A 16592-nucleotide genomic window follows, 5' to 3' on the forward strand; every position below is an offset into this window, starting at 1 on the left:
CATGCCTCAGGTACAGAATTAGTTCCTTTTAGTTCCAGTTCTATGGTTTTATGCACAGTTGTACATATTTTAACATGAATGGTCAAATGCAGACTAGTTAGGTTTCTCATCTGTGACCATCTCTCTGTCCTCAGATGAAGCAAAGGATAATTGATGGCATGTTACGTGATTTCTGACTTTCGCTGGAAACCCATTGACAAATCACATCAGAAAGGAATGCACAACAACAACAACAACAACAACAACAACTATAAAGCAGCTTTTTCAAATTAGCAAACAAGGAAGTTTCTCTTCCTTTTCCCACTTTTCCTGCTTCTTTCGCACTTTTGCTTTTCACTCTAAACAGAATATACTGCCAAAAGTGCAAGACCTGCTGCTTTCCGCTGGGACTGGCTTCACTCTGGATTGAAGTTCCTAAGTGGAACTGACCACAAAGGAGTCTGCATTCCATGCTGATTCAGACAGGCCCTGCTGCCAAACACCTGTGCACTCCCAATTGTTCATTGGCAGTTATGGCTTTACTAGTCCTGCACCTGATGTCATATGCTATCATGTGAGTGGCAGATGGGTGTGGCCAGCCAAAGCAGCCATGTTTGGCTGGCCTGATGGGCCTAATTTGGCCTACAGCATGAAGGTTTCTCTCCCTTCCCACACATACATATTAGATAAAAACTTAGAAAATTAGATAAAATATTAGATAAAAACCACCAACCAAATTGCCAGTGAGGCATTTACCACCATGTAGTTAGACCGTCAGTGAGTGACATAATTGAGTGGCCATTTGAAGCTCTTTCAGCAAAACCAAACTGTCTACTTGCCACACCACTGCCACACCTTCCCAGTGTTTATGCCCACCTGCTGCACCCTTTGGCAGGGGCTTCCCAGGACTCCAGAAATAAAGTGTCCCAAATCCTGCTTACCACAAATGCAGGCCCAGACACATCAAATCTAGAGAGGCATTTCAGAAAATAAATTGACATTTCTGACATAAACAGAGGCAGACGCACACTAACTCTAGGGTGCCCTCGAGGAGGAGGGACGGTAGCTCACCATAGTCCTTCTTGCAATACTTCTTCATGTTGATCTTCAGTTTCCCTTTGGATGCCTTGCAGTATGAATCGCAGTCTTCAGGGGAGCCGAGGAGGAAGAGACAGAAGAAAACATTAACAAAACAAATTAGTCTTAAAATGAATGAAAGACTTGGGAAAAGAAGGGAGTGTGTGTGTGTGAGGGGAGAAGCGAACAGTGAAAGCTGTAGCCTGCTATGAATAAGCAGCATGCCTGTGATATCCATCTGCCAGGACCTGATTGGGTCATCTAATGGGGGCATTCACTGAAAACCTTCCTTTCTAAAGAAAGCATCTCACAAAAGAAGCTATCCTCCTCTCCCTTTCCCTCCCCTCCTATCCCCGCCTGACGAATTCTTTAAGCTGTCCTCTGCAGGCTGCCATAACTTGGTTGCCTCCATGGGAGACCCCAGGGCCTCGCTTATTGTGCCACCCAGATCTTTAGAGAGCCACAACCCCCCCCCCAGTTCTTAAACTGCAAACTGGAGTCTGATTAAAGCCCACAGAGGCCTCTTTGTCACCCCCTAACCCAGACCTGTGTCAGGCTTTGGCATTCATTGCAAAGGGATTCTGGCTGGGGTCACTCCTCAACAAAAGGGGTCAGGGAGGAAATTAGCAGCCTATGAAGCATTAGCAAAGCCTTTGGCGTCCACTCTACTGGAGTGTGCAAATAAAATGCCCCAGTGGGACTGCTTCATTTCTATGGGCCTTACTGCTGTGATACGATGGATTTACTCCTCCTGAACATCATCCTGTGTTCCAGTGCCACTAATGTGATGCTGTGTTGAGTTTTTGGCACTGCCTCCATCCTGTTTTGGCTGTGCTAGAACTATTTTCATGCCACTTTTGAGCATTGGGAGTGCAGCTTGACCCTGGGCATGAAAAACTGTTATTTGCTGTGGCATTTCTTTCTCACTCTCTCCAGTCTCTGGCAAGGCTGGGCTGCACATAGCTCAGCCTGCACTATGTTTCCCAGGTATGCCAGAGTATAGTGTTTCTACAGCAATGTTCCTGCTTATCCACTTGGTGCACAGATGGGTCAGGAATTACACTTTGCTGTTAGGAAAACACATGATGACGGGGAACTTGCTTTTCTGCAGTGATCGATAAATATTATGGTTCATTATATGTTCATGCCCCGCTCTTTCTTTAGAATGCTCAAATCAGCTAACATAGGTCACCTACCTATGACTGATCATATTCACCTCTTGCTTGTCTGCAAGCAGTATGCTCAAGAACTAGAGGCCCTATGACCATAGAGGGGACTATGCAATGGAAATGAGCAACCACAATAATATTATTTACTGATATCCCACCTTCCTAGCCGGAACAGCATCCTTTATGGTTATAAATCCATATAGTATAATTATCTACCTAACTGTGTTGCAAACAGGGTGTACAGATAAAGGTCATAAAAATACTTCAAAATTTTCATATTTATACTCATGAGCAATGGAGGAAGGGAAAAGTCCAGCCCCACCACACATTCACACCTACAACCTCCCTCTGTGCTTCTTTTCCACCACTGCCTAATGTAGAGCTTTGCCTACTGATTAGCAGCAACAAAGGAAAGTAAGACAGGCAGTTTCAACCAAGAGGTGATAAAAGCAATTTTGGGTTAGTTTGGGGTTGAAACAAAAGTACTTGTATAATATATCAAGATGTATAATTGAATAATAAGTCAAGCTTTCATTTAAGTTCTAAATGGAATTGTGGTTCAAAATTCACGTTTTTGTGCAGTCCTTTTTGTTTGCTTCTACCTTTCCCCAATACCGAAGAATATGCACTTTCCGAAGGAAAGTTTGTTTCTTATTTTTTCTACGTTTTGCCCTCTGCATGCCATTTCCTTTGTTGTGACAATAAAAGTACATTGTCTCAATTGAGTTGATAAATCACTAATATTTCTGGCTGATCCCCCCAGGAGCCAAGGCAAGGCTCAGAGTGTTCCATACAATACTGAGGTGGTGAGTGATCTTCCAGGCTTCATGCCTTGGACTGCTGCTTGAGAAAATGAAATGTACACTGGCAATACCCCAATAGAACCTTATTTCTGCATGGAACTTCTGGCGTTATTGCTTCTGTTTAGCATCACTGGTCTCAAGCTGTGCAATACTCTTCCAACAGAGATTCAGCATACATCCTTGCTTTTGATTTTTTTCAGGCATCTCTTGAAGACTTGTTTAAGATTTCATTCATGGCATTTTCACTTGCCATCTCGGTGTAACCCTTAAGGAGGGTGGAAGAGTACAACTCCAAATACTTTTCCCCAGTATTCCTGCTTTCCTCATCTTGCCTCAAACTACGGTACATTGATGAGAGATGTAGCCCCTTCACAATTGACACAGAAACTATCTAGCAACAACAGTGTGTGTTTAGGTTATCTATTAAGGACAGTGCTGCTAACCTGCTGCATTATGGCAATGTATGTCCACAAAACTGCAACAGCAGCTAATATCAGACAGAAATGTATAAATAATCACAGGAAAATTGAATTATTCACTTGCTGCACTTTCAAGTTCTGACTCTGAGCAGAGCTCAGCATCTATGCACAGAACCAAAACAGGACTACAGATGTGCTGTAGTAGATGATGCTTTTAACCCCCATTTACTTCACTGTAACACAAGGCATGTACAGCATATTCACTCTCCTGCATCTTGATTCTTTCTCTGTTTGGACAAAGCACTCTTCGGGGTGGTTGGGGAATGTGAGAGAAGCTTTGTGGAGCATGTCTACTGCCCTGACCAAGGCCAAAGTATTGGGGCGCAGCAAGTGGAAGCCCACTTGTGCAGGTTTGTAAGAAGAGCAAGGCTCTCCAGGAGCTCACAGGAGAAGACAACACACAAAAACCTCCCCAGATTTGAGAAAATGTTAGTCTTATTTAAACAAACATACAAACAACCTTGGCAAGCTGCAACCTCAACCCCAGAAAGCTCCTGCCCAGTCAAAACAAAACAGATTTGGGAAATGGTACCTTTAATATGTATATATAATTTTAAAATCCTTAAAGCAGGATAAAAAGTGGGGTGGCTGTTTTGTCTCATTTGCAGCTTCAGAAAATGTCAGGAGCAGTTTCCCCTTTCCTGTCTGTTAGCTTAGTTATTTTCTGAACGATTCCTTCACAAATCAGCGCATTCAACTTTTTTTTTAGTGCTTCTTGTATTTGCACTATGTGAGTAACATTAAAAGCCTGTCGTTGGTGTTCCCATGTGCTGGGCAGCAACTGACACATAGCCTTGCCTGAAAAACCTCCCTGCCCTGATCCTTCTATGATCTACTAATCCTTGAACAAGGAATTCCCAGCATGCTGCTGTCTGTGCTCACAGGATGGTGTCCATGTGGAGATGGAGATCATAGGATAATCAGAACGCCTGGCACTAAAACCACACAGCACTAAACACTTCTTGAACAATGGTGCTTAGAGCTATTTGGAGCCTATGACAAAGTGCACTTCTTGTGTCAGCTGGGATGCATCATCCCAGATGGAATGCCAGATCCTTGAGAGACAAAGTGGACATGTTCGCAGTACATGATATTCTGGTTGTATTTTGCGGGAGATTGGTTCATATTGTTCACAGCACATCTGTTTTATGCCTTCTTCTGTTTCATGTTTTATTTCCCCATGTATGCACATTTCTTGGGGTTCATTTCTCAGGGCTGCTCACCAGTTGCCCACTCAGAATGGTCATCGTCAATATTATCATCTTGATTTCTCAGAACTATTCAGCACTGTTGCACTTGGGTCTGGTGGTTCAGGAACAGAACGTATCTCACAGAGAAACAAACTGGGATGGGGAGATCACAGAGGCATGATGTCTCCAGGTCGTGTGGCAACTATTACGGCTTTCCCATTATGAGCTCCAGCATAAAATTTGCCATACAGTTTTAAGTAGGATAACATGCCTATGTGAGACAGAACACTACAGATAATCTCCAAGTCACATGAAAGTTACCTATGAAGCAGACTTCAGAGCTGATCTTTTGGAGGAGTTTGGCTCTGTTTCTACAGCTAGATGAATCAAACACCCTAAATAAGAACATTGCTTAGACATTTTCCATGCCTGCAAAATTCCTTGTTCTCTTGTGCTGCTACATCATACCCGGTGTGTAGGAGCAGGTAGCACCTATCTCCTGAGAAGATCGAACAGCTAAAGATGACAAGAAAACTACCAGTGGGTACCATGAGCACACTTCATTAAAGCGGGATCAATGCATTTGCTTGGGTAGCTACTAAGCTCTATATAGTACAACACACACAGCAGAAATATGGGCCAACGACTCAACAGACAGCATAACTTCAAGTTAATCCAGTCTCTGTGGAACTGCATGCTCCAGCTGCTTTGAGCTCCAGCTGCAAAGCCAGGTCTCCAAACCCCTTTATAAGAAGCTGCTTGACCCCAAATCCTGCAGCAGGCCACAATTTCAGCATGAGGTATAGAATGTAAAAGAAAGAGAAGCAGGAGGAGAAATGGTGTCATTGAACAATGGGCCAAAACTCTAATAAAATCCTGCTCTGAGGAGCAGGAAAAGAACTAGTAAAATTACCTATTCTCCATAGCTGATCACATCAGAGCGTTAAAAAGGAATGAGACACGAGGGTTGACTTTAGGTTTCCACTAAATCCCAAAATAAATTCCATTTAGAGAGAATAGCCATCTACAGATAAACATTCTGAATATTTTCAGACGTTTCTCCAAAACACAAATATGAGCCACATGGCCCTCTATAATCATGCGGTCAGTGCTGGAGAGAAGGGGTGCAATGAGAAGTCAAAAGCTAAAACAGGAAACCCTTCACAGGTAGGTTACCTAGGGTATTGCTTTTGCTAACCTTGTTCTTTTACTAACAGAATATCTGGCACAATTTCTATCTCCCATGTTAAAATACAATTCAGTTAAAGTTGGCCAATCAGTTAGTGATGGTTACTTACTCTTGCTACAAGAACTCCGTGATATGCAGGTCCCATCCCATCCAGTCCTACAATTCTATGATTTTATGTTCAGGCTCAATCTGTCCTTGGAGTGAGTTTATTGGTTTTAATATCTTCGGGATCAACTTCAGAGCAGCAAATGGTTCCATGGGTGACAGTAAAAATGCTTTTGTGGAGCCAGTGTCTGCTTTCTGTGCCAAGTAGCTACAATTTCCTCCAAATGTTTTGCTGCTTCAAGCCTTTCCTTGATTGAGCCTGCCTTTATCTTTGCAACCTTAAGGTGACGGGTCACCTAGGGGCTGGGGGCTGGAGATGCTGTTCCCACTGCAGAAAATGGCATGCAGTGGTTCTGCCTTGGTACCATAATTCAGCACAAAACCTGGGTGGATCTATCAGACAGAACGCTAAATGTGTGTTACATGAGAACTACTTCACAGAAGAAGAAACTTCTTCATAGAAGGCATTCTGAGAACAGGTTTAACACAAAACCACTATGCAAGTTATCACATGTGACATCATACATGTGTGTAAACTGCTTAGCATGCCTTGTGTGGATTAGGAATGTTATCATATGGCACTGACAGATGGGGCTCACATCAGGCTTAAGAGAAACTCAGTACCTCTCTTTAAATTTTAAAAAAGCTAAAGTCTTGTCAGTGGTGGAGGAAAGACAATAAACTAACTACATGAAGAATTTGAGTCTGGTGTAATATTTGAGGGGTCAAATATTTGAGGGGTCAAATGTCTCCTCTATTTAGAGGGTTATTTGTTAAATATATGACATCACAATCACATGGGTAGCAAATCCCTTCAAAATCTTATTTTATTTGGCAGGACCTTTTTCTTTTTTTCTATTTTCTTCATTGTACCATGCACCATGTACATTGTGTTTATATATCCCATTTATAAATTTATAGATGTCCATTTCATCCACTTCTGTTTTTTTTTTACTTTACTATCCAAAAAGACTTGTATAAATTATTTTGTTATTTTATTTTATTTTATTTTATTTTATTTTATTTTATTGAGTGTACTGTGTGTTTCTGCTATTCTGGAATCATGTAATGTATCTTTTTATATTTGCTTTTCAAGAATAGCATCACACTTGACATGTCAAACATTACTCTTCCTTTTCTATAGCATATATATCAGGCATGCCCATGTTAGAATGAATGCCATTATTGCAGAGATTTGTCTACAGTGGTACCTCGGTTTAAGTACACAATTGGTTCCGGAAGTCTGTACTTAACCTGAAGCGTACTTAACCTGAAGCAAACTTTCCCATTGAAAGTAATGGAAAGTGGATTAATCCATTCCAGATGGGTCCGCAGAGTACTCAACCTGAAGCGTACTTAACCCGAGGTATAACTGTAATTGGTTCCGGAAGTCCGTACTTAACCTGAAGCGTACGTAACCTGAAGTGAACTTTCCCATTGAAAGTTCCAGACGGATCTGCAGAGTACTTAAACTGAAAGTACTCAATCCGAAGCGTACTTAAACCAAGGTATGACTGTATTTTACTCTTTGTACAGGGCTTATCAGTATTTTCAAGTGCTTAATACATAAATAACAGCAACAAACAAATAAATATCTATTTACTTTTGGACTGGCTAAACATGTCCAGACTTCCTTAAACCTTCTAGCAGCTGGAGAATGGAAGTAAGAAACAAGAACATAGTTCAATAGCCATCTGGTTTTTACTTACCAGTACTTGCTTTGTAGCAGTAGAGACAATGACTAATCCAAATTGATTTCCTCCTCAGTTTGACACTAGCTATGGCCCATACCAGCTGCTCCCCTATTATCACCTTTTAAAGTGTGCAAGGCTGCCTCGGTCTTGCAACTGTTGGGCAGCATTTGTGCAGCCATGTCATTTATAACAAGCTATACATGTAACCAGAGCCAACTGTTAATGAAAGCACTAGCTCTCACAAACAGGGTCTAAAACTTGACAGTGGTCCTCTTTAATTCCCAAAGCGATTGCATGGTGCCACTACTTTGCTAGTCCTAGGTTGTATATGCAAAATTACATTCTATGTTGCAGGTGCAGTTCATATGCTCAAGGTGATTTCGAGGAGGTTGGCTAGATAATTCTACAGATTCACTAGAGCAGAGTTACAGCTTTTGTCCTGACAAATGCTAATTCACTGATAGCAGCCACACTGGATATTCTAAAGAAGCACACTTCCTCTCCCCATGCTTCAATGTCTCACACAAAGCAGGGTAGATTTGGCCCTACCCTTCATAGATATTTTCCCCACTTTGTTTCTTCCTGCAGTGGAAGAACACCCTGCTCACCCATGGGGGGGGAATATGCACCACACCCCTTTGGATGAGATCTAGGAGAATGGAAAGGGGAAGTTTGGCTTCCATTTCTTGCCACTTCTACAGCACGCCTGGCATGGCTCTTGGTCTGCTTCATAGTGTTTAAGCAGCTTCGTAGTGCTTATCATTAGTAACTGTAACTATTCCTAATTCTGAATTTTAAATTATTTGTAACCTGCCTTGGGATCTGCTGGTGAAGGGCCTGTAATGAATTTAACAATAACAATAACTGAAACATATAATCTATTTTAAGGGGGGAAAGTCCTGCTGAAGTCAAGTTGCAGGGTTCTGCTGCTCAAACTGGTTCAAGTGCCCTTGGTATGTAAAGCGTGGTTGGTATGTAAAGTTAGGGCAGAAGAGGATGTGCCAGATGCAAGCAGGGAGCTGAAGCGAACAAGCAAAGCTCCATGAACCCTGCAGCAATCCCAGCAAAGCATAACTGCTATTAACCTCACCCTTGGAACAAGACCGAACAAATAAGCCCCTAGCAATATCCTTTCTTCTTGCTGAGCAAGATTGATTGAAAAACAAATTGGCGCAAATAAGGCATGAAATTAGATTAAAGCCTCTCACTTGGGGCTGCCAGGACGGAAATCAAGACTTGGGCAGGCTTCTGTGGGAGCCGAGGCACCATTAATAAATCTGTCTGTGGCCCTTCCTTGTCCCCGCAGCCTTACAGCCCAAGAGAATATACTCGTAGCCACTACAGTATTATAATCAAGCAGGAAGAGTTTTCTTCCTGTTCATGGGTTGTCAAATGATAGTTCATGAGGGTGTACTTGTGAACTGCTCTCTGCTGGCAAATTTAAGAGTTCCTGATTACAGCTCCCTTTAAGGAATACAACCCTGCTGATTTCGGATCCGCCCAGTTAAAAACAGGAATAGGAAACCAACTTTATGAGATTTCTCCTACTGTCTGAACACAGGGCAGATTTTCTGCCTTCCCTGTCTTTTGCAAATGACGGGGAAGACAAACAGGAATAAGAAACAAGTTAAAGGTGAGTTGAATCTTTCAGAAACCTTGCAAGATGGCAGGTAGCAGAGAGGGGGAGCACACAATAAACTGTGAGCTCATGCTCCCTGGGCTCCCCAAATTACCCCAAAACAATAATTGTCCAAGTATTCAGCTCACCCTTCCAAGGGCTGGAATACACCTTCCATCTTTCAATCCAATGCAAGTCCAACTGTGCAAGACTTTAGCATATGAAAAGAAGCAGCAAAATCCTTGTCCAAGGATAGACAGAAAATAATATGTCATCAAGAGTGGGACAATGAGTTGAACTGGATGCCACAGGGACCGTATAATTTTTTGTTTCTTGAGTGGCAGCAGTACTTCTTTAAAATTCTTATTTTAAAGCCTTCAGAGGCTTCTGGAAGCAGAGAACATACTGCTGGGGCTCCAGAAAGGAAACTGATACCGTCACACTGAAACTGGGTTTAAGAAAACAAAAATGAAGGTGGGTTACACTTGGGATTACTTCAGCCCTGGCCATCAGGGGTTCACATATTTTGTCTGGTCTAGATGGCCTGCTAAAATTTGTGATTGCCAGATTCCTGACCCTTCACTAGCAGGGGAGGGGCAGTGTCTTATCGCTTATGTGTTCCAGAAAACAGTATGGAGGCACATGATACAATAACCTTGATTAAGCAAAGCAGTTCTGATCCTTGTCAGTGCCTGCATGGAACACTGATTGTGAACCCATGTATACTAACTTGCATCCCATCACAGAAGAAAAGCAAGGCATACAGGTCATAAAACAATGTGAGATAATGGATGATCCACTGCCTTTCTGTACTGAGCTTCAAGCTCCAGAGAAGAGCTGGAGCACAACCATATTGCACTGCACTTCCAAGAGTAGCAAATCCAGAGTAATACTACCAGTTTAAGAGAAGGGAGTGCATGAGTAACTGAGGGCAGAATCTGCTCAAAAATTCATGTTTCCTGGTTCACCCCACAGCTAAAAATGTAAACTGCCTATGTGACGATCATAAAGCCAATCTTGAAGTGAAATCATCATACCATCTTTGGTTCCCACCTACTATTTATTTGGGTTGGTTTGGGCAGTAAATTTACGTACGGGACCTCCCTTCAGAACATATTATTTTTTAATCATGCATCAACCCCTCTCTCACCCCCACCCCAAAATGATGATACAATTATTGGGAATTAGAATGGTATTGTAAAAAGAATTGTGGGAAAGTGGCATATTAAAAATGCACATCTATTTTAAATTACAATGGAGAGTTTCTACTATATGTGTTTCAGAGGAGAATGAAATGCAGTTGTCAAGGGTACCCACACCTGCTTCCTTCCCTTCTAGCTTCTATCAAGATGCCCTATTGTGGAAAAGTAGCCATATCCACCCGCAAAACCAAAGCAGAATGAAAGGGCTCAAACCCAGAGGTGGCGGTGGGGTGTACAAAGGACTTTGTTTGACAGCAAGTCATAGCCCCTGGTGGGCGCCTTCTAACCCTTGTCATGACCTTCGGCTTCCTCCATTGTAACGGGGCTCCATTGTGAAGTGTTCTTGCTGAAAGCAAGGGGATAGCGTTACCGTAACTTGCTGAATGCCATTTGGGGCTCTCTCCCATTAGGGTATGAAGGCAGGAAGGACAAGGAGCAGCCAAGATGTTTTGTTATTAAACCTTGAGCGTACTGCTTAGCACCGGAGTATCTCATTCAGAGCCCACTGCGGCAGCATCTGTCTTCCCCACTTTGCTGCTTCATCATATCAGAGCTCAAATGGAGGTGTCACAAGGTACCTCGCATTTCAGAAAGCAAGAAAACTGGAATCCAACAGAATCCAGCAACATGATAACAATAGGGTCAGGGATGGGAAGCCTGTGGTTCTTCGGATGTTGTTGGATAATGACCATGGTAAATGGTCAGGCATGATGCAAGTTGTAATCCAACAACATCTGGAGGGCTAAAGGTTCCCCGCTAGGGAATACTTCGTGTGCATTTTCAACTACATTTCTGATATTTCTGCTTAGATGCTTCAACATAGTCTCTAGTTAAATGTGATCAAAAAAAAAACTTCTCATCTTTCCTCCCAAGCCATCATCTCTTTGTCTGTTACCAGCGTCACCATCCACCCAGTTGACCAGGCACAAAGCCTTGGTGTTCTATTTGATATTTCCCTTCCCTTTGCCTCCCAAAATTATTCAGCTCTCTCAAAACATTGACTTTTTGGCCCTCGTCTTTAAGTCCCTTCTTGTCTTCAGCATTCAAAACATTCCATAGCCTCATCTGTCCTTGTCTCTGCACATATTTTGCAAGAGATCGTATTGTCTAGCTCTACCATCCTAATGCTACCTGAAGTAACATTTCCCCTTGCTGCTCCTTATGACTGGAACTTCCTCCCACATGAGACTTACTACCAAGAAACAAGCAAAATAAAAAAATTCCTTCAGTAGCACCTTAAAGACCAACTAAGTTTATATTTTGGTATGAGCTTTCGTGTGCATGCACACGAAAGCTCATACCAAAATATAAACTTAGTTGGTCTTTAAGGTGCTACTGAAGGAATTTTTTTATTTTGCTTCGACTCAGACCAACACGGCTACCTACCTGTACCAAGAAACAAGCATAGGATTGAGCGTCCCCATGCATATTTGTGTACTAGTTGCACGCCTTTCACATGACAAGTGGCAGAGCCATAGCTATGGGGGTAGCCAGGGGTTTTTTGCTCTGGGTGAAGCCTCCAGAGGGGCACCATTGAGGCTCCCTGCCTCTCTGTGTATGTATACAAATGCACATGGGGGGGGTACCAAAGTGGGTCTTTGAGCCGGGTGAAATAAAGCCTCGTTTCTTCCCTACAAGTGGCTAGATAGTGTCTGGCAGGTAGCCCTGTCAGAAAAACTAACTTGCCACACCCAGCTTGCAAGGGGCACCACAAAAAAGGCTCATTCTATGCTATATGACACCCATTCATTGACTTTATCAACAAACAGTGGGATTTACGCCTGCTCCCAACAGCCCATACAACTTTCTGGAGAGGTCTCATCCTTCATGTAGCTGTGTAAAATGACAACCCCACTGCAAATGTTAATTAAATGTCTTTTCATGTTAAAAGTTTAATAAAAATAATTTTATTTGGGGGGGATTTTGCCGGTTACGTGTCAGATGAAATAACTCTAAACCACCAACCTACAGTATCATTCTACTCTGAATTGTCATGTATTTAATTTGGAACATGAATTTGTATTTTACAAAGTATAACAATGCTAGCGGCAAGGTCAGTCAACATAGCCATTCCAGAGTCACAGTGGTTTGCCTTCCTGATTATCAGGAAAATTACCAGAGTTTTCTCCCCACCTTCTCTCTCCTACCACCATTTCTCTCAGCTAAAGTGTTTATGGAACTGCAAAATGAGGAAATCGAAAGGCCAAATGCAGCCCATCTCCAGGGGCAGAGAAAGAATGTTCCCTACAGTATGGCCTCTGGGCTGTTGTCCTGCCCAGCTTAGGTCAGTCCAAGCATTTGCGTAACTGCATTGTATCACAGCTGCTGCAAATGAAGCATACAGATAGCCAAGATAGAATGGGTCATATCTTACACTATTCTGCTCCAATACTTTGTGGGAAATCCTAGGAACCTGATAAGACCTACAGGAAACCCTAGCCCTACAACAGAGCAAAGACTTTCCCCCAGTTATTATTTCCAGTAGCTGCCCAGGGTGTACAGATTAGCCTTTTGAGCAGCAGCAATTCTATAATCCAGGAAAGAATTTGCAGCCAGAAATGAATGACGCTAACAGCAACTGGTAGGGAAAACTGGCAAGGCAGGATGCTGGTGCACCAGAAGAGAGGTAAGTCGTGCTGAACTTCGTAATATGGCTCACAGGCCAAGTTTACCATATGGAATAATTAATTTAAGTCAGTGAAGGTTTGTTTAGCTGAAACAATCCATGTCTACAATCACAGTTGGAATGCACTAAATCAGGGCTAGGCAAACTTCAGGGCTGGGGGCAATATTGGTTGGGGGCTGCACACCACTGGTGGTCAGAGCCAAGGCCAAAAAGTGGGCATGGTCACTCCCCCTCCCCCTTCTCTCTCTCTCTTTCTCTCTCCTTCCCTTCTCTTCATCAATCCATCCCCCTCTTCTCTCTCTGACATGCACACACACACACACACATGCTGTGCCTGTTTCTCAGCCAAAGTCCTGCCTGGTCAGCCCCTTCAGAGTGAATATCAGAGCATCTTTTAGTCATCTCGTCCAACAGTACAATCCTCTGCTTGAAGCCAGAGCTATATTCCCATTCAGCAACCCTCCACAGATATACCTGCAGCACAAGCCAGAGGCCAATGTGCTAGGAACAGAGCCAACAGACCACAGAAAAGAAGTGCTCACAAAGCAAACAGATTGAGATGACTCAAACAACAGCCATAACATACACAGACATACAAGCAAAGGCAAAAACACACCCTGGAATCATTACATATTTGGGGCAACATTTCGCAATTTATAGATTGATTCTCTACCACAAAAGTGACATGTAAAGCAGTGTACAATCATTATAAAACCTGCAGAACTACCACTAACAAAGGCACAGTACTAGAACAACAGGCACATCCCCAAAGTGCAGCTACACTTAGAACGTAGCTGTCAGGGGTTGTTGCGACTACTCTAGAGTAACGACTTTCCACATGCTTGTCTTTTAACAGTCTTTATTGGTGCACTCTATTTACAGTGTGACGGGGTGTTGGAAACATGTCTGCTTACTCCGATCCAGAATCCGGCACTGCCCCCCTTCATGACTTCTCCCAACATAATAGCCTCGGGACAGTGAATCTCCTCCCCTTTCTCCTCCTCCGTAATTCTGGAACCGGGGGGGGGGAAAGGTCTACGCTCTGTGCTTTCCCTTTCCCCCCTTTCCGCCTCTCTCTCTTCCCTCCTGTGGAGCCGGGGCTCTCCCATGCTGCCAGAGACCTGGCACTCTCTCTTCGCTTCCTGACTAGCCTCTTCAGAGCCCGCGCTTCCATCGCTGCTTGGGGAGGAGCTACTCCTGATGCAAGGGGGAGGTTCTCTATACTCTCTTCCCCTTACAATAACTGTAGAAAGAAACAGCAGAAACCAACTCCTTGGATACTCACTAAACTGCCAAAAGCAAAAGAAAGAGAGAAAGAGAGAAAGAGAGAAAGAGAGAAAGAGAGAGAGAGAGAGAGAGAGAGAGAGAGAGAGAGAGAGAGAGAGAGAGAGAGAGAAGCTACATATTAAAAACTGCCAGAAAAACAGCAGCAAAGGAGCCAACTGCTGGTGGAGCATTTCACAGGATGGGCTCCATCAGTAGGATGTACAGGCCCTAAGACAAAGTTTCCCCCAACCTTGTCCTCCAAAAATTTCAATGGACTAAAACACCCATCCAAAATGTTCAGTTCCAAAATGCTGGGGGTAGTTGACCTAGCCTGTACCCTGGTTTAAAGTTCATCACTCATACTGCTAACTGGGCCCAGAAGCTAACAGGAAGCCAGCAAAGCTAAAAGCAATTTTACCGAGACCTGTCATGAGGAACCTGTCAAAGATGAACTGCAGCATATCATAGTCCCCCAAACTTCCAAAGTGTTTTTGAAGGCAGCTCAATATAGAATGCATTGCGATAACCAACATAAGAGACCAAATCCTTGCCCACCTGGCCATTGCTACCCTCCATCAGCAAGACAAAGTCTAGGAGTAGAATTATAAAATGAGGGAGAAGTAGAAAATGTCCAGGTTGCTCAGCTTATAAGGTGTTCAGCAAGGCTGCTGACTCAAAACGTTGGCAGAGAGGAATTTTATAAAAACAAATGAATTTTAATTGCTTTTCCAGTCAAATGCAGAAGTTATATAACTAAAGCAAACCCTGGTGCAGAACCAGCAATGACAATATGTTTTCTCTCTTTCACGCTAAAGCTGGACTTGGCTCATGATCCATTTGAGATTTCTCTACGAAATATACATTCCTTTTTCTTTCAGATTTGGAGTCACTTTCAACTTGAGCATTTATTTATATCCTGCCTTTCCTCCAAGGAGCTTGATTCCCCACATTGGCATCCATTCCCCACATTTTATTATTCCAACCACCCTGTTTGGCAGATTAAACCTCGAGATAAGTGACAGGCCCAAGGTCACCCAGTGAGTTTCATGACTGAGGATTTGAAACTGAATGTTGCAGTCTGACCAGAGCACTCTATCTTGAAGAAGTGCGGCAAAGTGATTCTGTCCAATGGGCTGCTACATATAACTTCCATCCAGATTTCTTCTTTTGGGTTGCAATGTTCAGACAGCCCTCAGATTGCATTTAGGGGTGGCTGTGCTATCACCTGCGCGTATGCCAAGTGACATGTAGCCAAGACAGTGTTGTGGACTTCTGGGGAAGCTTGCAATGATGGAATCTGAAAGGTGCCACACTCCCAAGCGGGCTAGGCAGTCAAATAAAAATGATAAAATACGGGAGCTCATCCTCTCTGACTAAAGTGGTGCTTAAAAACGCCAGTAAAATTGCTACTGAAGGGATATCATGCACTTAGGGACCCACCGCCAATCAGATTGTTCAGTTTGGCTGAACTTTCCTTGTGCTTTTAAAGAGAAGGCGCCTTGTGCTGCAATCTGCTTCTGAAAAGATTGATTGTTCCATTGAAAATGATATACGCAGGGGGAATGAATAAATAATAATTTTTAAAAATTTAGGAATCCAGGAGATACTGTTGCAAGTTTGAGTGTTTACTACTCCCTCTCCACCCTGTAAATAATTTTCTGTGAAAAGAGAATAACAACTTGCACTTCTATAGCTTTTAGCCTAAACTGAAAGTAGCAGATGAAAAGAATAAATGAGTACCGCAACAGAGATGTTGCTAATGTTCCTTAAAAGATACAATAATAGCATATTTAAACAGCTGGTTCTTTACTTCCATCTGTTTGTCTAATTTGTTTTGCTCCACAAGACTGTAAAATACCAAAATACCCCACCAAAGGTAATACATTACAGTACAGGCATCTCCTCACTTACACAGGGTTTACATTCCCAGGTACTGCACATACACATGAAATCATATATAGTGGGGAACACCATCTAAAATGCCTGTAAACACCATCTAAACCTCTGGAAACTCTTGAAAACCCCTTTTAAAAGCTAGCAGCACTTGCCAGACCGGCATGAATGGTGGCAATGGGGGCTCTCAGTTTTCCCCATCGCTAGAGGATGATGTTGAAAAATTGACAAGGAGGGGTAGACTGGTAGCCTGAAGTACCAAACTCCACAAAATCCGCCAAACTCCACCACAATCACTCCCT

The 16592-nt window shown here is 43.0% G+C and overlaps 2 protein-coding genes across 4 annotated transcripts in view; one reads left to right on the plus strand and one right to left on the minus strand.

Annotated features, from left to right (window-relative positions):
- Positions 1-16592, plus strand: part of STX8 (syntaxin 8) — a 177416-nt gene that overhangs the window by 93854 nt on the left and 66970 nt on the right. Inside the window, exon 8 of one of the 2 annotated variants that reach the window (XM_088661667.1) lies at positions 135-667. The exons of the other annotated variant lie outside the window; for it this stretch is intronic. Within the exon in view, the coding sequence (XP_088517793.1) occupies positions 135-154 (20 nt within the window). The 3' untranslated portion in view covers positions 155-667. Of the gene's footprint in view, positions 1-134; positions 668-16592 lie in introns of those variants that run through there. 2 annotated transcript variants of the gene reach the window in all.
- Positions 1-16592, minus strand: part of NTN1 (netrin 1) — a 119043-nt gene that overhangs the window by 16233 nt on the left and 86218 nt on the right. For both annotated transcript variants that reach the window (XM_035104691.3, XM_060271790.2), the window contains one exon: positions 1051-1125. In XM_035104691.3, the coding sequence (XP_034960582.1) occupies positions 1051-1125 (75 nt within the window). The remainder of the gene's footprint in view (positions 1-1050; positions 1126-16592) is intronic.

Source organism: Zootoca vivipara, chromosome 2 (genome assembly GCF_965207765.1).
Source record: "Zootoca vivipara chromosome 2, rZooViv2.hap1.1, whole genome shotgun sequence".
Lineage (NCBI taxonomy): Eukaryota > Metazoa > Chordata > Lepidosauria > Squamata > Lacertidae > Zootoca > Zootoca vivipara.